This window comes from Colletotrichum aenigma, assembly GCF_013390185.1.
Source record: "Colletotrichum aenigma strain Cg56 chromosome Unknown KSG_Cg56_contig06, whole genome shotgun sequence".
NCBI lineage: Eukaryota > Fungi > Ascomycota > Sordariomycetes > Glomerellales > Glomerellaceae > Colletotrichum > Colletotrichum aenigma.
The window spans coordinates 307,914-328,195 of NW_023500912.1; the positions used below are offsets into that span (position 1 = coordinate 307,914).

The 20,282-nt window shown below is 49.9% G+C and overlaps 5 protein-coding genes across 5 annotated transcripts; 4 read left to right on the forward strand and 1 right to left on the reverse strand.

The window, feature by feature from the left end:
* Nucleotides 1–1,298: 1,298 nt before the first annotated feature.
* On the forward strand, nucleotides 1,299–4,685 carry CGCA056_v009096 (putative transcriptional regulatory protein; the record flags this gene model as incomplete). Its single annotated transcript, XM_037324343.1, has 2 exons — nucleotides 1,299–2,952; nucleotides 4,420–4,685. 2 exons carry the CDS (start codon nucleotides 1,299–1,301, stop codon nucleotides 4,683–4,685), a joined length of 1,920 nt encoding a protein of 639 aa, XP_037176327.1.
* A 344-nt stretch (nucleotides 4,686–5,029) lies between these two features.
* VCX1-4 (Vacuolar calcium ion transporter) lies at nucleotides 5,030–6,660 on the reverse strand (the record flags this gene model as incomplete). The annotated part of the gene is made up of 4 exons (XM_037324344.1): nucleotides 5,030–5,188; nucleotides 5,252–5,472; nucleotides 5,545–6,039; nucleotides 6,138–6,660. 4 exons carry the CDS (start codon nucleotides 6,658–6,660, stop codon nucleotides 5,030–5,032), a joined length of 1,398 nt encoding a protein of 465 aa, XP_037176326.1.
* A 1,556-nt stretch (nucleotides 6,661–8,216) lies between these two features.
* On the forward strand, nucleotides 8,217–8,555 carry CGCA056_v009098 (uncharacterized protein; the record flags this gene model as incomplete). Its single annotated transcript, XM_037324345.1, has 1 exon — nucleotides 8,217–8,555. The coding sequence occupies one exon, from the start codon at nucleotides 8,217–8,219 to the stop codon at nucleotides 8,553–8,555; it is 339 nt and encodes a 112-aa protein (XP_037176321.1).
* A 7,120-nt stretch (nucleotides 8,556–15,675) lies between these two features.
* CGCA056_v009099 (uncharacterized protein) lies at nucleotides 15,676–15,957 on the forward strand (the record flags this gene model as incomplete). The annotated part of the gene is made up of 1 exon (XM_037324346.1): nucleotides 15,676–15,957. One exon carries the CDS (start codon nucleotides 15,676–15,678, stop codon nucleotides 15,955–15,957), a length of 282 nt encoding a protein of 93 aa, XP_037176320.1.
* Nucleotides 15,958–17,431: 1,474 nt separating this feature from the next.
* On the forward strand, nucleotides 17,432–18,200 carry CGCA056_v009100 (uncharacterized protein; the record flags this gene model as incomplete). Its single annotated transcript, XM_037324347.1, has 2 exons — nucleotides 17,432–17,701; nucleotides 17,859–18,200. The coding sequence occupies 2 exons, from the start codon at nucleotides 17,432–17,434 to the stop codon at nucleotides 18,198–18,200; spliced, it is 612 nt and encodes a 203-aa protein (XP_037176787.1).
* Nucleotides 18,201–20,282: the final 2,082 nt, after the last annotated feature.

Below are 20,282 nucleotides of genomic sequence, written 5' to 3' on the forward strand. Positions count from 1 at the left end.
GATTGGCTGCTGATTGGGCAAACTTCATCGACGTCAACGGTTATCATACAGACAGCTTGAGAGAGAGGAATTGGCACAGGTGGTAAATACGGACTCCTGCCTGGGGAAGAATTATGGAAGGGACAAAAAATCAAGTCGCCAACTCTTCCACCAATTAAGTGCGTTCGTGTCCGGTACCATAGTCGATAGATGTGCACAGTTCAACACAGTTCTCTTTTCAGTGACGCACATGTGATGACCACTCTGGAAGCAAAATTCAGGCGCTACCAGCTTTTGTGGATAGGTTTATTGCGGTTATCCTCAATTTCGACTATCAACAGCATGGTGATAATTGCTGACTGAGTTGGTTGGACCCATGTTCGGCATTCCGATTTTTGCATGCCGAAATTCTCGGCTTACCGAGATCTCAATCCGAACGCAGCAAATGTTATTCACTGCCACGAGGTTCCCCCCTGAGTTGTTGGCTGGAGAAAGATTCGGCTAACTGAAGTAGGCTTAGCGCATCTTGTGCTTCGCCGACTCGCCAACGATTCTTTCTTCTGCTTCTGCTCAAGTATTCTCAAAGGCCAGTGCGAGGCAGCAAGAATGAGATTCGCATTGATGTTCGCGGTTTCTCCCTCGTATCTTCTGCATCGATATGAGAGTTTTCTCGGTGTTTTGACCGAGAAAACTCTACGCAGAACGAGAAGTCCTACGACCGCGCAACCACCATTCAAAACAGGGGATCGGATGCAATATTGCCCTTCAGCCATGAGAATATCTGCATCGGCAGCTTGTTGGTTTTTCAAAGTCAAAGGCTACCCCTTCACCCTGATTCTTGGCGAACGACCGCCCATGGATTCTGTAGATCGAAAATTGCTGGACTTTCTCAAAAACAAAGAGCGTTAAGCTCAGCTATACTCGCTCCTCAGTGGCATGGACCAACCTGGTGATAAGATTGGAGGCTTATCTTACCTTAGTAACGAGTCAGTGGGGGCCAACACCACCGGATCTGCTTGTTACCCCTCACGACCGGACTCTTGAACCACTCCGTCGGTTTCGTTCCTCACCGACTCCTGAGCTTAGCGCAGGTTGTCGATGAGTATCTCAAAGACTCTCCGGCTCCTGACTGAGAGTCCCGCATCCTCAACTCTAACACCCGCCAAGCACCACACTGAAAGATGGTGGGCCCGTTGCGAATACGGTCCAGCATAGCTTGCGCAAGATGCAGACGCTCCAAGATCAAGTGCGAGAACACTGGCCGCCTAGATGCGCCATGCGAGAACTGCATCAAAGGTCGGAAAGAATGTGTGTGGCCGATGCCCGCCCCGTCGCCACTGAAGAGACCCGATCCACCTTCCGCACCTCGGGATTCACGGGAGACTGCGACACCTCATTCCGGGCAGAAAAGGCCGAGACGGGCGACCCACACGCGGGTGGATGGGGCTCTCCGTTCCGATCACATTGACATCGTCCGTCGTATTGACAGAACGCTGTGGGACAAGGCTCTGGTCACATTTCAGCGTCATTTCGCCACGGAGCTCTCATTCCTACATGTTCCGACTCTCAAGAACAGGATATACGACTTGACTACCGGCCACGCGTCGGTAGCATTCGATACCCAACTAGTCCTTCTCGGTCTTCTTGCCTTAACCGGGAGGTATCATGGAGAGCTCGCCGATTACTTCGACCACGGCTCTGAAGAAGTCTCATACGATCCCAGTCTTGGGGACCAAGGTATTTCCGAAGCTTTTGCAAGAACGTTGGACAAGTCTCTGGGCTCGTTCGTATCGGCGTGTTCCATCGGATCTGTTGAGCGTGTGCAAGCCTTACTCATGCTCGGTCTCTACGAATGGATCTCGCCAAATCACGAGGGTCTCCGGGCTTGGATGTTAGTCGGTTCGGCAGGACGGATGGCGCAGGCGCTCAAGCTGGGGTACGAGGCCAATTACAGTACAGCGAACCACTCCGACGCAACACTTGAAGACGCTATCGTGGATCGCGAGATCAGACGCAGGACTATGTTCAGCTGCTTCATCTTCGATCGACTTATCTCTTGCGGCAAAGAACGGCCATCATTCATCCGATCAGATGACCTACACGTGCGATTACCCTGCGCCAAAGAGGACTTCGACTTAAGCCGTCAGACTAGCACGGAGTGGTTCTCGGGTGACATGGACTCGTCACTGCACGATGAAACCAGCATCCTGGGTCGATTTGTCCAGCTAGTCGACCTATGGGGTCGCATATCTCAGTATTCTAGTGCTGGCGGTCGGTTCTTGGACAAGCAACGTCCTCCTTGGAACCCCGAGTCCCTTTTTTTCCAGCTGCGTCGAGAAGCAGACGCCTTTAGTAAGACTCTTGAAGCTCCAGGTGCATTTCTGAGCCTCAGCCCTTCAAACTACTTCCGCCATGAGAGCACGTCCAGCACATTCATCATACTTCATCTTCTAATGTCTCTTTGCAAGATAATGCTTCATCGGCAATATCTACCCTTCATTCCAATCAAATGTACCAGACCATCTGGTCCTTTGGATGAGCCTACATTCCCACCGGAGGAGGTTCCTCCGGGATTTTGGGAAGAAAGCGCTCGAGAGCTTTTCGGAGCCAGCAAGACGGTCGCCAACGTGATTGAACTGTGCGAGGATCGCCTTCCACATTCTCCTCTTGTGGCCTTCGTCATCTACACTGCTTCTTTCACCGGAGTCTACGCACAACATTTCCCTCGCATGGACACAGAAGCCTATCTATGTAGCCGATCCAGCGAGCAAGACGAAATGGCCGAGAATCAACCCATCAGTTCTTCGTTCGGCCCAACAAAAGTAATGTTCGACACGCTTTCAGAACTTGCCAGATATTCAGGGGTTGCAGCAGCGTTCGTCGCGAGGTTTTACGAAGTAGATCAGTACTTCTCTTCCATGGTTCAGGATTACCACCGCAACCTCCGACATCGCACCACGTCTCAACAATCTGGTGAGAGGCTAAGCATTCGGATGGGAGGCGACACAGGCGGGCTGGAGGAGTGGGTGGTGAAATCCGACAGAATTGTCAGTAACAGCTCCATTATCAGAGACACTGAGTCGACGGGCCATCCCACGCAACCCGATGTCCGAGGGGTCGAATCGCTTGTTCCGGGCCATCATCGGAACAACAGTCGCAATGCCACAAGCACAACATTCCGAACGCCTCCGAGAGAGCAAACTTCTGTTGGTGGCCGCGCAAACATTCAGATTATTCCACCACCAAACGATGAAAGGACAGTTGGGACGAGTGGGCAAATTCAGTCTCCTCCTTTATCTTCGGCGCCATCACATATCGCCGGTGTTGACCCTTTGCTCCTGGAAGGTGGAGACGATTGGAGTTGGGCGTTTCTTAATGATATGTACTTGGGCAGTGTTTCCCTTGACCCTGTTGATGGCGGTCCTAGCTATTCATTCTAACACAAGGACAGTGGCAATGTCCATTGTCTCTGGTCTTGCCTGATTACTGAAGTTTTTCATATGTAATTGAGTACCGGCAGTGGTCCCCATTTATCATCAACAAAGGTGCACCGTGCTTGAGATTTATGCTCAGCACGAAAGGCAAATTGATGAACACGCGGTATGCTTGGAGCTGCATATTGCAACACGAGTATTTCGCGGGCCTAAGCTTGCACATGTTCTCAGACCATCATGTTGGCATGCTCTCCTTAAAATACCAAGGTCATGCCACTCTGCACACCCATTTTCACCGCTAAATCCGCTGATCTTGAAACTTTACCCATGCCTCTGGAAGCTCAATTACATGTGAGTCTCCGGTAATGCAACACGCACGTACGGAAGCCCGCCCGGGAACGCCGCGAGTGCCGAAGCGGATACCCCGTGTTTACTCCTGTCGATCGGTGGGGTGTCTCACCGAGCACAGGCCCGCAAACCCCGCTGGCTGGAGAACATACATAGATGATCAACCGCGGAGATAGCCCTTGGGGGCGCCGGAAACAGGGTCGCGTTCATCAGATCGTATTCCGGTATTCCTGACTCAATCCGTCTTGACGTTTGAAGATTGTCATTTGCTAGCCTTACTTCCTGACAGCACATCGAGATTTTGAGTGTCGTCGACAGCTGCAGAGGTTTGGCCGCACTGAAGTCTAATCATGCATCACCTATGATCAAAGTTTTCGGATGCAGAGTGTTCAATATTGGCCCTGAAAAACTGGAGCAATGCTGCGTGTCCAAAGGCTGTCCAGCATTCCCCAACGCCCACCGAGTTGAGGCCGGAGTGTCCATCCCAATACCTTACAGCCTCCACTTCCACATCCCCTTGTTGAGGGCTGACCGCCTGAAGGATCGTCGAGATTTCCTCCACCTCGTATTCAGGGAAACCTGGAAAGTTCCCATCATATAAACAGCAACGGTTCCTTTCTCCTATTGTGAATTCCTCCATCACGCCATCACAACACAGCATCTTCTCATCTCCACTACTCCGCCATCTCAATCGCCATCATGCAGTTCTTCCAGATTGCCTCCATCCTCGCCCTCATGGCCTCCTCTGTCTCCGCCGCGGTCACCGTCGGTTCCGCTTGCGAGGGTGCCGGCTATGAGTGTGTTTCCGGAAACGCGGCCATCGCCTCTTGCGACGGCGCTAAGTGGCAGCTCGCTGCCAACTGCGGAGGCTGCTCCGACGCCTGTGTCAAGCCTGATGTCGGCACCCCTTACTGCAAGTGCTAAAAGAACACGACTTCACAAGTAAGTTAGATCTCAAGAGCACATCGATATTGTAGTTGACTAACTGGGGTAGCAGGTCTACTGAGCGAATGGAGACGAGGTGTTGTGTGGACGGTTCACGAAGCGAGCGTTGCCGATGCAGCTTGCGCTAGATATCCCAAAAGCTCTCAATTTCGACCCCCAAACTCTCACCCGCTATGAACCCTTCCATGAGTGATGTTGTAGTGCATATCACCCTCCGCCTTCTGACTTCATGTACAACTTTGTATTGCCTAGCTTTTTCGGTGCGCTTATTTCAGATCAGTTCCGGTCCCGAGTGTGTGTCAACCAGTTCGACTTCCAAGCGTTCAGTTCTCAAGCTTCGTCGTCAGGAGTTGCTGGATTTGCCGGAGAGTGTCAACGGTCATAGTGATGTTCACCATCTTTGAACCCACCAGGCCATTGGAAGTGGCCACGTCAGGGTTCGGATAATACCAGCATGCAATCGCGATAATCACGTAGACGACCTGCAAAAGTTAGAATACAAGGAAACATGCAGCTAGGATGGCATGTGGGCGACTAGAGCTTACCACGAGCAAAGCTCCTTCCAGCCAATTTGATTCTCCGTCCCGCAAAAAGTTGCCCACAACCAGAATGGAAAGAACAAGCAAGCCGATCATGAATATTTCGAAATTCAGGTCCATCGGCTTGCCCAATGCCCAGCCAACAAGGACAACCAAGGGGCCGTTGAAAAGAGCTGTTTGGATTGATGGCGCGAGACAATGATAGAGCGCCACGTTGATAACCCCATCTATACGTGTATAAGTTAGAAAGGTTCTGATACACAATTCTCACTGAAGATGGCGAGGGCATGTCTGCTTACCCCAAGCTTCATCGATGGCAGTTAAGTGTTCGGCGGCCTTCTCAACCAACGGGAGGAGAATCAAACCTAAGAATTGGTCGGGTATCCCACTTTCTACGACCTCTTCAATGCCTTCAACGAGGAAAATGAGGAGCAGTGTCACTAACACAAGTGAGATTGTGAGAGCCAGTGCCGTTTCTGTCATGGTGAACTTGGGCTTCTCCATGTCCTCCTCACGGTCGGCATCCCGGTGCTCATCCATCTCAATTACCTCGTCGAATATGCTGTGCTGGCTGCTGGCTTGATACCAGATGTAGAGAAAGAAGGCCACGATCAAGGCAATTGAAGTGGCTTGGCTAATGCGCAAAACATCAGCTTGAAGGGTGCCTTCCGTGAACTTTTCATGGAACGTCACCCGGAGACCTGGGAGTTCCGGCCATGTCTCAGCCTTAAGAGCTGAGTAAAACGCGCTTGGAATCAAAAGTCCAAACGCGGCAACCAAGAGGAGCCCAGTCCCTACTTCAGAGACGATGGCATGGAACTTTTGGCTGGAGTTGCGAACTCCACCAAAAAGAAGCAAAGCCCAAGGCAGAGCAGAAGATTTGTCAAGATACTTCCGAGGATGGCAGCCTGGATGATGGGTATTAAGTTTCCCTCATCTCCGTTCCCTTCGTGAGTATTGTGCTTGACGATAAGAACCACAAAGAGAATTATCTCAACGATGGACCCGAACGTAGTCTCGATCAAAATACCAGCTACTTTGGGCATCTTTCGGGCGAATTCCTGTCCAGCAAAGCCCAAGAGATTTGCCGAGGGCACCACGGCCACGTATGCTGTTGCGAATTTCCATAGGTGAAGTCCAGGGAGGCAGTTGAGAACGATGGCGATTGGTACGATGGGCCACAGGAAGTTGACCAGCATTGAAGCGGTGCACGAACTCCGCCACAGCACAATCAGGAAGTGTCGGAGATGAAAACCGCTTCTTCCGCTTTCGCCTTCGTGGGCAATGCGGCTTGAGATGGTCTGATGGACAGTTCGGAACGCGGTGGTAGGGAGAAGCGGGGTCGACTCGTGGCTGTGTTCCGTGACACCGTTGCCGGCCGGCTCCGATGGGCGGGGCCCGTGGATGTCCGTCATGTTGCGGGGGACAGATCTTGCAGTCGGATCTGTGGCAAAGGAAATCTCACGATGAAGATGGGTTAATGGCAAGGTTAACGTTGGATGGAAATGAGATGAAAACGGTTGGAATTTTCAGCATCAACCGAGAGCGAAGGAGGCTTGTTGTGGGCGCGAGATGAGCGCGACGTTAAAAGTCTTGGCATGCGTGGAAACTTGGCACCACTGCGCGCTGTCGCACACAGCCCATGTCAGGCACTAAGATAAGCGATTCCCTTTCGAGAGTGGCACGACGTATCATCGGCACAGAGTGCGCGACCCAATATGTTTGCAATAATATCATCTTTATGCTGCGTGTTGCGACCGAATGGTCTGGATCGGTCATGTTGCTGCGGGGTTGTTTGGGGTTGAGGCGCGTTCCTTGAGCAGTTCACGAGACCCTGGAGAGCCGTTGATTAGATGTGTGCCATTAATCGCGGAGGTAACCAACTCATTGTTTAAGGTGGTCTATGAGACAGAGCCGCACTTCAGAGGAATTGACTTCGTAGCACCTTCTTGTCTTCCGCCGGCCATTAAAGAAACGGAGAACAGGCTATCCCAGCGCATGTCAACGCGCTTCGGTCAATCGGAAGCCGTTCAGCTTCCCCAGATGCCAAGTACCTTGATCTTCCAGAACAGACATGAGACATGAGATGCTTACGTACTCCGGGCGTCATTCCTTGCGGTTCCCCGAGAGACTGGTGTTCTGTCAATGAAGAAACAAGGGCCGAGCGCCGTTGTCTAACTCCACCTGACGCCGGCAGCACTGGGCCCCCGTCTGCCGGGATGGGTCCATGTTCGCTGCCTTCCCCGCAGTCCGTCCGCGCGAAGGCTGAACACCCCTCCCGAGCAACACACTCGTAATCAAGGAGGCTTGGCTTGCCACGCGCCGGCAGTGTCGGTGCCAAGAGCTCCAGCCACATGAACTGTATCGGCTATGGTGTCCACACGATATCAAAAGTAAGATGTTTAGTAGTCATTGACGAATGACTGGTGATTTGACTGGCGAAACCGAGTCGGCCGAGTTGCTGACACGTATGTCACGCCATATAGTTCGATGCTGCGTTTTTCAGTTTCTGATCACGGGCATATAATTGACTGCTAAACGCTAAAAACCTTAAACGGAGGGTAACGGCCGTTCGCTATGGCGCCTACGGGTGGAAAGGGCTCTCGAGATCAGATGATGTTTGATGGGGAGACAGACGCGAAACTCAGAAAGGCGCATGATCTCGTGACCAGGTACCCCGCCGCCTTCTGTTTATGTGTTCATACCTTTGCTCCGAACTCGAGTACATTAAAGGAACCTGTCACCTCCCCTCTGTTCTCTTGGCTGCATTCTTCCTAGCATATCAAATCATCTATCTATCCACTTCCACGTTCTGAGAGCTCTATCCACAACCATTCAGCAACCGACTTATCGCCAAGGTATATATCTCCTCCCTCTGATAAACTCGCACTTAGCTAAGCCCTCATAGTTTGCGTTACCAACTTTCACAGTGGCGTCCACTTCCACCGAGTGTCTTCTCCCACCCGTCAAAATGTCCGAGAGCCCAACAACCCCCGGACGCCCCAGGGATCCCCAAAGCCCTACAGTGACGGGTATCCCTTCCATCCTTACGGTCTTGAGAGAGCCAGAGTCTTTCTCTACCGATGATGACCGTCGTGTCTACCGCCAGTCGTCCCCCGAAACAGCTTCAAGGCTGGCACGAGAGACCTTAATCAGCATGTGCAAGACCATAGGTCTCGTTGGTGCGCAGCTCAACAACGGCACGAACGACTCCGACTTCCAGCTACGGCAACTAATTCACCTGGCCCGCAATATTACCAAACGGTTGGACAGTCCCGATACGAATGGTAATCCTTCTCGATTCGAGTAGTCGGAGCACGAACAAGGCAGGGCATGAAGGGATCCGAGTAACTCAATACCACCGTTGCGAAGGGATCATGGAGTTCAATATTGCTACTTGGGCGGCGGTATTCTGGCATCGGACATGTAGGCTCGGAGTTTTCTCGCGGACAAATTGAGACTGTATTATTACGGTACGCTTCACTTTATTTGACCATCAGTCTGTGCTGTGATGTGGTTATAATGTGATGTTGTTGATCCATGTGATAGAGGAAAAATGATCCTTTGCGATTGGGCTCATCTAGAAGAACACCAGCAATTGAACACGAACTTCGACGTTACGTCAACTATTAATGTGCTGTTTATCCACAGTGACGCCTTATGTGGTTACCTTGATAAGGCAACGTGGCTCTGGTATGTGAGGTTCCTCGTAGCGAGCGCTTCACGCAAATCGAGCGGTTTAAAGTCCATCGAATATAGTTTTCAGAGACTGCTTTTTTTTTCCATGGTCGCAACGTCGGCGGTAGTGCATCAGTCAGGCTGAAGTCTTCAGCGAGGTTGTTCTTCTAGACGCATGGTGGCTCGTTCCGAAAGCGGCACATGTCTGCTAAAGCTTAATTGATGCACAGTTATCACATGAAGATGCTCTTTATTTAGTAAGGCTATTTTGTGAATAATTCTTTTATAAATACTTATATAACTAAAGGGAATATAAGGACCTTTTTTTCCTCTACCCTAACCTAAGCTAGTCTTTTTAACTACTATATTATAACTTAAATTAAAATAATAATAATAATTAGTTCTTAGAACTTTTTACTATACTTTTTATCAAATATCTTATTAATTTCTTTTATATTATTCTTTTCTTTTAAATTCCTAGTAATCTTTTTTAAATCTCAATTTAATTTAATAAAAAGATTAGTTCTAAAAGTTTTCTAAGAACTTAATGTATATTATAAAGAAATATAAAAATACTGTATTATTATTTTTAGCTATAAAGATATAACTAAACTATTATTAAATATATAATAGATTAGTTTTTTTAATATTTAATATTATTAATAGTAAAACTTATATTCATTAAATAAGAGGTATACATAAAACTTATTTAAAAAAGTTAAATATAAACTATAGTATAATAAAGAGCTACTTCTATTAATTTAAAGAAATAGTTTAAAAATCCTTTTTACATACTTTATAAGTTAGCTATAGAGGTTATATTATAACCCTCTATATATTTCTTTATTAGAGTTATATAGTAGTTAATAAGGTGCATCTCAAGGTAGCAAACTATAAAGAAAAAAGTTAGAAGGGAAGAAAGGTTATTTAGTAAGGCAAAATGCGCTGATGGTCATGAGAAAGAGGCACCCGTTGTCTTCCTCGTATCTCGTCTGAAGGGGGCCACTAATTCTGACTATTGTCACCGCTATTACCGTATCATGCCTGTATCACATTCACCGTAAACCGGACTTTGGCTTAACATAATTAAGAGTTAATCCGAAAAGGCGGAGCAGTCTGATCAATTGGCATGATAGCCGCATGGAGGTAATTCTGGGTTACTTGGGTATTCAAAGGGCATGGGGCAAATATGCACTGCTATCGTCATTCACCGCAACCTCGAACCTACTACCTCTCGTTCAAAGAGCAATCAAAGCATCGTCCTCAGAAGCGTCGAGACAAGAATGTACAACCTCAAACCGAGGGCCCAGGACTTTTATGTAGGTACTGTCGTCCCTTTCATGTAGAACTCTCATGGCTGTAGACTGCAGGAAATGCACCCATCTGGTCAGTCATTCGTCGCAAGACTTCAACACCAGGATCAGGAGAGTCGCTCGAGGATAAATCATCGCTAGTACAGGTTGAAGTGAAGTATGAGATGTGCATCCGGTGGCTTTGGCGGATCTTCCCCCGGTGCATGGGCTAATATTCTCCGGCAGCAGGCTCAATTCGGATCCGATGCTTGGACTTCTGTCGGACTTGTTACCAAGAATTAGGCGAATCGTCACTGGCATTATACATGCTGAAGAATCCACGGCTTGAAGTTAGAGACGAAGCTACTTTCATGGAAGGTATTCGTTCATCATGTTCTTCTTGATGTGTGTCTGCGATAGGCCTGGGTCATTCGCCCGAGCTGGACACTGTTGCGCCATTGCTTTTAGCTTGACGGGAAATACCTGATCCCCAGACTCACCAGTTCCATCGGAATGAGATGGTTGAGCTTGGCATCAAGGATTTGCTGGTAGAAGATGCCCATGGTAGCTCCCGATATCTCGTGACCCTGAGCAGTTGTGTAAGGTACAATGTATAATTAAGCCAATTCATCCCTCATTCTGTTAAGTGACATCAAAACTAGACAATCATCAGCCAGGACCCAGAATAGTATTCAAGCTCGTCAACTCGCGTATTCGGATATACTTCATAACGGTGAAGCCTTGAGCCCGTCAAAGAACATTCTTGGCGTGAGAGGAGCCGTAAGTAAAGTCGGTCATGCAATCTTGTACCCTGCAATTGCTTCACGGGTGGGTAATGGAGGCACCATCTTAGTCACTGCATATTGTCGAGAAACATCAACCCAATCATGTTGTAGGTCTGGAATTGTTTGATAATGCATTAGAAGTTGAGGCTGGATCATCCTGCCAACAGCGGTATGCTAGACTGGATCCAATGGCTTCCACTGTTTCCGCTGCTGTTTGAAAATCTTATGCTCATGGGAAACAAGCGGGGCTTGTCTGAATCCTTTACCATGCGTAATCACTGTCCATGGAGTCGTCAAAGCACAGTATCGGCCAACTGGAACTTGAGGACTTGAAATAAACCGCTTTTAGCATTAAGCTGAAGATGAAGAAAGTGAGGCGACGAGTCAAAGCGGATATGCAGGTTTTCTCCGAATGCCATCTGGACTCTGGACTTTCAACGTGCGTTGGTTGGTTCTCCAATAGGATCTGGTGGATTCCAAAGCTTAATATCAGGACGAAACGAAACCAAACCTTTTCGCTGGGGCGATTTCAGAAAGGTTCACGCTGAATCGGATTAAACGAGCATTGTGCTAGCAGCACGGAACCTCTGGAGGCGCATTAATTGGAAGTTGAATGGATCTTGCTGCCGCTGGACGCTGTTGTTGGTCTAGGCTTCATGGAGCGTTGTTTTGTTTGGTCTGGCGAAGTTGACTGCATCTGAACATGCAAAGCTTGTATTCAAGTGAAGGCAAGGGTCACCTTCAATAGCGACCAGCTTCATAGTAGATACCGTGCGGTCCAGGCCAAGTCATGACCTGGAACATGAAATTCGCTCCACCATCTCCGCAAAATAGAGTAAAAGAGACGTGCCCCAAGCCTGTTGGAAGATGCACTTGTCGCACAAGTGGAACCACTTTGTTTACCCATGAACCCTTCGGAGTGCACCTCTCGGGACTAGTTTGCTCCTCGTGATGTTGTTTCATCCGCCGGCTTCTTCGGACTTGCCCATGGTGGCTCTTTTCCATTACAGGAACACAATACATGATTATTGATGAGCTGAATGCTTTGTTTCTCTACGAGACAATTCAGAACTTGTCGATATCCAAACTCGTCAACGCTGTCAAGACGATGACGGGTCCCGGCTTGAAACTGCCGGGGACAACCCTCCGAACATACTTTGCTTTTGGAAAGGGCCTACACCATCTTCCGTTACTAGGCAAGCCGTTCGGACGTTTGGAGGTTTTCACCCCCTGTAATTCTGATACCTCAACCTAGATAACAGTTGCAACTGACAACGATAATCGCATGAATCAGTGGGAGGCGTAAAGATCCACAGCTTTTGTTTAGTAGATGTGTACGTGTCGCAATGGCTTGGATCAAGCTTGGGGTCATGCAATCCCCCCCCCTTTCAAGATTGATTTACTTTATTTTCTCGTTGTCTTCGAGTTGACGTCTGGCGTGGTGGTTGCCCCTTCAGCAACGTAAAGAGCGAGAGACGAACATGGTCAAGTGCAGAAAGGTGGTGGTGTTACCACGTCATAACATGGGCGCAGCTTCATGTCAGAATAAGCCGAAAGATTATACACACTGCACGCTGTCGTCAAATTAAGCGTAGTAGTAAATACAATATTCTACAAATGAGGCAAGACAGCTTAGTGATATCACAATCTCGATCACCGAGCCCAGTGACTCAGCACCAATGTGACGATATACTACCCTAAACCCGATGAGCAATATCGCCGCTGCCAAGAAATTGATATGCGTAGCAACGAAATCGTGCTCGAGATCACACAGCAATTCCTCCGGCGACCGGTGATGCCACCAAGTTGCTTGCCAAGCTGGCCAGAGCTCGCTTTTGGCATGAACGACCGGTCAATCCTCGTGAATTTTGCATCAATCCCAGTAGTTTGAAGCCAGGAGGCGTTGGGAGCGTTTCTGAGAAAAAGGAATGGGTCCCCTGGCCCGGGTAGCAGCGGAGGTGCGAATCGACCAGGCCAAGTTGGGCAGCATGTTCATTATTCTCTGAAGAGAGAATATCAGACGGAGTTCGCTTTCAAACTCTACGACAGCCTGATTTCGCTCTTACGCGGACATCCTTCACATCAATTGCAGTCTCAAAAATGGGTGGGCGGCGGTGCCTCCCGATGGTCAGTGGAAGTCGTCCGCGCACACCACGCAGATCTCATTGGCTCCGGCCACTGCCAACATTGCCCTTTCTGGGGTGCCGACCGCATAATAGACTTTAAGAGAAAGTTTCCTGCTTATGCTTGACTGTGGCACTTGGGGAAACGAACTGTTGGAGATGGAGGTACGGAAGCGATGTGAGGGTGCAGTCATCACTGGAGACATGGATAGCAAAACTCACGAGGGTGCTTCGGAAACCACTCAACTTGCAGAACACCGAAGAGATATATAAGGTGCACAAATCCGCCGGCTGATTTCTTTTGGAATCTCCTCATCACACTCAACAGTCTTCATCACATCTTCTATTCAACCTACAATCAAAACATTAACCGCCTTTCAAGGTCAGCTTTCAGCTCCTCAAAATATCAAAGATACCCCTAGTTTCTTACTGCTCAATCACCGAGTCCACCATTCAAAATGCATTTCAGCAAGTCTCTCATCATCATGGTGGCTGCCACCCTCGGCGCTAATGGTGCTCCCTTTGGCGAGCAAAAGTGAGTATCCCAAGCTGAAAGCTTACAAGAGACCTTTAACACCATACTAACTCTTGCTCCAAGTGGCCTGACCCAGTCCAACGCCCTGGCGGCCAGACAGGCTCCCGTTGCTCCTGCTGTCGCTCCTCCCATGCCCATGGCTGAGAACAAGGACAAGGGTGACAAGAAGGACGGCGAGAAGAAGGAGGGCAAGGACCGTGATGGTGACCGCGATGGCGACCGCAACGGTGACCGCAACGGAGATCGCGATGGTGACCGAGGCCGCGGAGGACGTGACGGCGATCGCGACGGCGACCGTGACCGCGACTGCCGTGACGGCATCGAGGGCCGCACCCGCAACGGCGAACGTTGCTGTGTCCGCACCGACGACCGCGGTAACAGCAACAACGGCGACCGCAACGGAGACAGGGAGTGCATTCTTGATGGTGGCCGTGGCGGCGGTCGTGGCGGCAACGGTGATCGTGATGGCGACCGAGGCCGTGGAGGCCGTGGGGGTGACCGTGACGGCGACAGGCGCCCTCCCCCTCCCGCCGGCCCGGCATTCCCTGCTCCCTTCCCCGTTCCCGGCCAGGGTGGCGCTCCCGGCTTTGGTGCCCCTCCCCCTCCCGGCTTCGGCGACCGTGATGGTACTCAGAAGACTGCTTAAGCTGTCTGCTCAAGTAGCAGCATCTCAGCAAATCGCCGAGTTGGATTTGATGGCCTCTGGTAATGGAAAGATTGGAATTTGAGACACCCCAGTTCGTTATGTTTTGTGGAGGATATCAGTAGTAGTAATCTGAGGTAGCTGAGTATACGGGTAATGCAGTATTGTTCAACTTTCTTTGAAATCAGTTCCGTTCTTGAATTGGTTGGAGTCTTTTCTGTTTTTTCAAGAAGGGATGGCTTGGTCTCGTAGACAACGCCTCTCTGACTTTAAGCCACTAGTCGCGCAACGCGGGGCATTTCCTAGGCACGCGACCGGCTTGACTGCTCTAAGCAATTGCTACGCCTGGATATCTGGATGTGGAGTTGAAAGACGCTAAAAAGAGATCTTGCGACGTTTGGTACGTGCTAAACTCAAACCCTTAATACAGATCTTGTACATCATAGTGTACATGATTGTCAGGGAAGCTTAACATGGAGCGGGCATCTCATAGATGAGCGTTGAACGAGATCTTAATAGTAGGGCTTACTTGGGAGATATTTTGACGTTGGTTATGTATGACTGGTGTCCCTTCACAGCAGCGTAAATTTGTCGGGCCATATTGAGATACCCGCCGTCGGCCCTTGGCTCAGCATGGCCCGATTCCTCGTTGCAGTCTGCTGCTCTAGGTCCACGGGCACTATCATTTGAGAACGAGTCGTCGAACTTCTTCTGGATGCTTGATCGTCGCGGATCCCGCGCCGCGGACTCCGCGGCCAGAGGGAAAGGGGCTTCACTGAAAGACTGCCCAGGATCGCGGAAAGATTCTTGTGATGGCCTTGAAAGTACGCTCTGGGTCAAAGTCGGAAACGAGTCTCTGGATTGAGTACGTCATCTCCTGGGAGGGTTTCCTTCGACCATGCGGCAGCTCTGTCTACATCTGAGCTCGGCGGAAGCTTCTGTATCATGTTGATGCTAGAGTCCACGAGCAGTTCTCAGTGCTGAATTTTGAGCTGAGTCAGTTTTGAGGGTCGATTCAATCTTACCAAGCTTTTGTCTTCTCCTGTGTCATGGAATTGGGGAGACAGACTGAGGGGCAGACATCGGCAATACCGATACCTATGCCACCCATCTCAACATTTGGCTCTCCAAACGACAGAACGCCACTTATAGATACGCTGGTTATTCTCGAGCCAGGCTCAATTCTCAGTCCTTCTAGGTTCATCCGATCTCCAAACTGAATTTCAAGCCAAATACTGCATCAGAGCTCCATATCACGGTTTCTTGCTGGTGCGTCGGTTGATTCATACTCGCGTAAATGGTAGCAAACTAATACTTCAAAGTGTCTCCAAACGTCATTGGCTTCTCAACATGAAAGCTTAATTCGTTATTTCAATGCTCTCAGTTGGTTTGACCGTCCAAGCCTGCGACCACTACAAGATTTGCACCTGCATGAACGAAGACGGCAGTAGAAACGACGACTTGACTGGTAAAATTTGTGACGCCGGCCAATACAACCGCATTTACGAAAAGGGTTATCTAGAATGCAAGCACTATAAGAGTGAATTCTTGGGTCATGAAGCTTTCGATAACTGTAAATTTCGGAAGGCTTGTGAGGCTGTGGGTGGCAGGGGTGATTCGAGCTGCAGAGCCAAGGTCGGCATCTTCAAGGCTTAGGCAATTGGGTACTCAAAATCTGGAATATTTCAGGTGGTCATGTTGTCAGTATACCACAGAGAAGTGCTCAGTTCGTGTAGACATAGATTTGGTTATGAGATAAGCAGGTGTTCTGAGCGTGGTTCTGAACAGGGCATAATCTCAGGTGCATAAAGGTGATTGTACATGGAGTCTCTTACGTAGTGAACGGGAGACCAACTACAACGAAGACTGGATTCAGATCGGGTAAGCTTTTGTAATGTACATGCCGGGGTATAAAAAGAACGACAACAAAAAGCAAAACATACAACACCGGGCATTCGCCGGTCGTCACCGACCCGACTACTACTCCAGCCCTCATTGGCTTGTCTATGGGAGAGCGGACGGGATCCCGAATTTTCCAATGGGTGTGGTCGTATGTGATAGGCGACGGCAGTATAGCTCTCTATATACCGCGAAAATGCGTTTGCGAAGCGTACTTCGCGTGGGGATGGCTGCGGAAACAGGCCTCCTAACTACCATCAAAGTAGGCTGGGCTTCAACCTATGACTAGAATTCAGAACTTCAGCGCTCTAAGAACTGAAACGCGCAACGTTTTCAGAGCTAAGTCCTATAATCTAGTAAGTTCTGTTGCAATTCAGTTAGGAAATAAAGGGACTTCGGGAGTTAACTATGAAGAGGCTCACATGTTGGGGGCAAAAGTTGCGAGGAAAGCTTTGAATTAGGTACAGTTCAAAATCTGAAAGAGTTTTGTAGGCAATATCGCAGCAATGAGAGTGATGGGGGCTGGGCACAATTGTGCATTCCATGTTTAGAGCCAGCTAACCCCGCACAAGCTGCTCCTGGCGAGAACTGACTTTCAGAATCCGCCGAATCGAGTCTCATGTCTCTTTTTTCCGTTTTTCCTCTATGCGATTACGGCACAGGTGGGTTCAATGGGACGGTCATGGTGCTAGGCAACGACGATGCACTCAGCTGTTTAGCACAAGAACTGCTTGGCATATAGGGAACACAAGGCTGAGACTACTAGTAGTGATGGAAACTTAGCATCACATTGGTCTCATTGGTGGGCAAGTAAATATATGGGTTCCGACGCTTCTTGGCAGGTTGACGATCTCGGTGTGTTCTGGGTCCAGCCTCACGACTGTAGCGGGTGCGACTGGCCCATTTGGCAGTCAGTGAGGGGGCTGACCTTGGCGGTAATGAGTGCACCTCTTTCTTACTGCAAAGCTCTCGAGTGCTCGGCACTTTGCTGCCAAAATTAGAGGTAAGTATTGGGTGGGATATCCAGGCATCTCTGCGGTAGAATCCGCCGCCTATAAACCATTGAGGCCTCTGAACTTAAGAGTGTTTTCCTTCTCATCTTCCGAGCTCAGAGTCCACAAGCACCAGATCTCTCTCCTCTCCTCAAGACTCAATCTTTGCCAACCCCCTCCCCTTTTGTTTTTGTTTCACCAAACACCAATACCAGATACCAAACACTACCTCGGCCACTATGCGTGCCTCGTCCATCATCATTTCCGGTCTTCTGGGCCTTGGTGCTACAGCTACCAGCTTCACCTCCACCGGCACTCTCGACGGCGGCTTCAGCATCCCTGATGACATCCCTGACGGTGTCTACTCGGTCTCCTACGACGATTCCGGTCTGGCCGTGCACACGGCCATCGAGGATCTAGAGGTTCGCGACATCGGCGCCCTTCCCTCCATTGAGACGCGCGATCGTGCCGGTGGTGCTACGCTTGGCAAGCGTGACTGGTACCACGACGTGAGTGACATTTCAAGGGCCCTCCAGAACAAAACCAAACATCCCTCTTCCCGAAATTCATCCTAGATCTGGAGCACACTATGAGAAGGGTGCTCCGTAGAATTTGCGCACCTTGGGGTCAATAAAGAGTAAACGCTAACTTGACGTGGCCGTGAAGTGCGGCGCCAACCAGAACATGGACCACGGCGCCACCGACAAGGCGGTAGACTCACTCAAGTGGGAGTGCGGCGGCGGCAAGGAAATTGGGGTCGGCGAGCGCCTGTACGGCATCTCGAGCGGAGGCGGCCAGCGTGTCGTCGCCTTCTTCTGCCTGTTCTCCCATGGTGGCAACCGACGCAGCTGCTATAGCGACGAGGTCGCCCAGCATTTCGCCTCCATCACCAACGTCTGCGGCTGGTACGTCTCAGGCTGGACTGACTGGTGGTCTGGCAGCACTAAGCAGTACAATCACGGCTACCACGTGCTCGGCGACAACAACAATTTCTGCGGCAGGGCATAAGTCCATTCGGTCTCTCAAGTTTCTATCTTAGCGAAAGAAAGGTGCTTACACAATGAGGGTACTTGGAAGTCTGCTCCCTGTGACGTTTCACGGGCTGCTGCTCTCGAGCACACCTTGACACATACGCGTCACTACTCAATACTCAACAGTCTATGGTGATAAAATTATATTCTTGGCGACGGCAGGGTCTCTCAAGATTTCTTGCACTGAAGCCTGTTTTGGCGGGTGATAGGGGTTTACATTGAATAAATTAGTATTGAAAGCGATGTCTCCATGTTGCAGCTCTAAAACCTGGTTTTAGTCTGGTATAGTCGAGCTTCCCAAGCCAACCCGTATTTTACTGGCTGGGGCAAAGAGTGAATATAATGGAAATCATTCAAAGTGCTAAAGGAACCAGGACATAGTGATAAGTTGCGGCTGGTCTGGTGTTCTGAAGTTCGAGAGAAGATGTTACAGGACAAAGAACCTTCGACCAGTTGGCTGGACACTAGTCTGTTAAACAGCGGTCAAGGAACTAGTTGCTCAGGGTTTATGCTGGATATAGTAGCCGCAGCCTAGATAAGAAGGCAGTATTCTCTGAATCAGTCACAGGCCCATGGCTATTGAAGGAGGCAACGAGGGGTGGAGGGGCGATGGGGGGAGCGGGCCGTTGACCAACAAGGAGAGCCACACCAACAGTGATAGCCGCAGAGAACTGATTGAAGAACAGGACTGTTCTGGATAGCGAAAGATGGTTTGGGCTGCGGAGCATTTGAGTGGTTGCAGCTTCGACACTCTGGGTATGGAGGAGAATGAACAGGTTTGGAAGCCGGTGAGAAACCGGTCTTAAACAGTGTAGGAGGGACCTCGGGATACAAAAGACGGTATAAAAAGAAGGTTCTTAAAGTGTGAGTATCCGGAGGGCATTCAAAGGTTTTAAAGACGCCCTTTTCAAGCGTCTTTTCCTTTTTATGTCTCCCCTTCACTCCATTGCCACATTTCAGGCAGATTGCGGGCTGCTTCCTCTTCCAGGTTCCAACGCTCATTTCAACGCCCAGAAGACTTTGCATTCTTCGAACAAGCCAGGCCCAGCAGATGCTATCTACCACGACAATTCGCCCACTCACTGTTGCTGACAAACTATAAAATGAGATGAAGGCTGAAGCTTTGTCGCTGATTTGCCTCGTGGCCACCTCCTTCGCCCACGGAATTGGCAGCAAGGAGCCTAACAAGCTGATGACCCTTTGCCCCTTCACGAGAAGCCTGAGGGCATCAGGCGTTGCGCCGAGTCTGAGGACCACAAGTGCCTGGGTTTCAATTATAACACGATCAAGCAAAAAGACTGGCGTGCCTTAGACCTCTTCGAAGTTCGAAGCACATAGGTCGGCTTGCACCTTTTCCCTGGCTTGATCAGTGTACTCGACAGGAACGAAGGAATTGGTGGGACTGGAGTATGGATCTCTGTGGCAGGGAGGGCATGCGAGGAGACAAGACTTTTTGCGGTTGGTAGGGGGAACGGGACAATCCACCTACGGAACATCATCTTGAGAGAGTGGCCGTCTTTCTTGATGGGGCCACCTTTTCATCAGCATGACCGATCTCCCAAAGGGAACCCTGGAGTCGGGAGTCGTAGAGCCAGGCACATAACGAACAGAGCATGAAACTATGAGGTGCCAGGGCGTGGAACGATGCAGTTAAGACACCGTCAAAATACTCGGGTTACTATTTGTAAAAGGTCTCCGGTAGCTTGGGTTGGCGGCATTCCGCTGCCAGGATGACTCGTCATGACGACTTGTCATGGCGTGCCTATGGCCAATCGAGTGCTTGAATTTGATTACACTTCGCAACAATAGAATGACATTTGCCTCACACAAGAGAGTAAAGCAATGCAATAACTGCAACAAAGAGTAGCGAGGACGACAGCTGGGGCAGCCTGTGAAGAATACTGCTAGATGGACCCTGACGCGGGCAGCCAACCAACCAATCCAGAGGCCAACGTTTCGAATACACCGGGGCGGGTCCACGCACTGCAGCGGGTGGCACCTCGGTGACTCGGTGAGCTCACCGTGATTTTTCCAATTTGTACCCCGCCATCGCAACCCC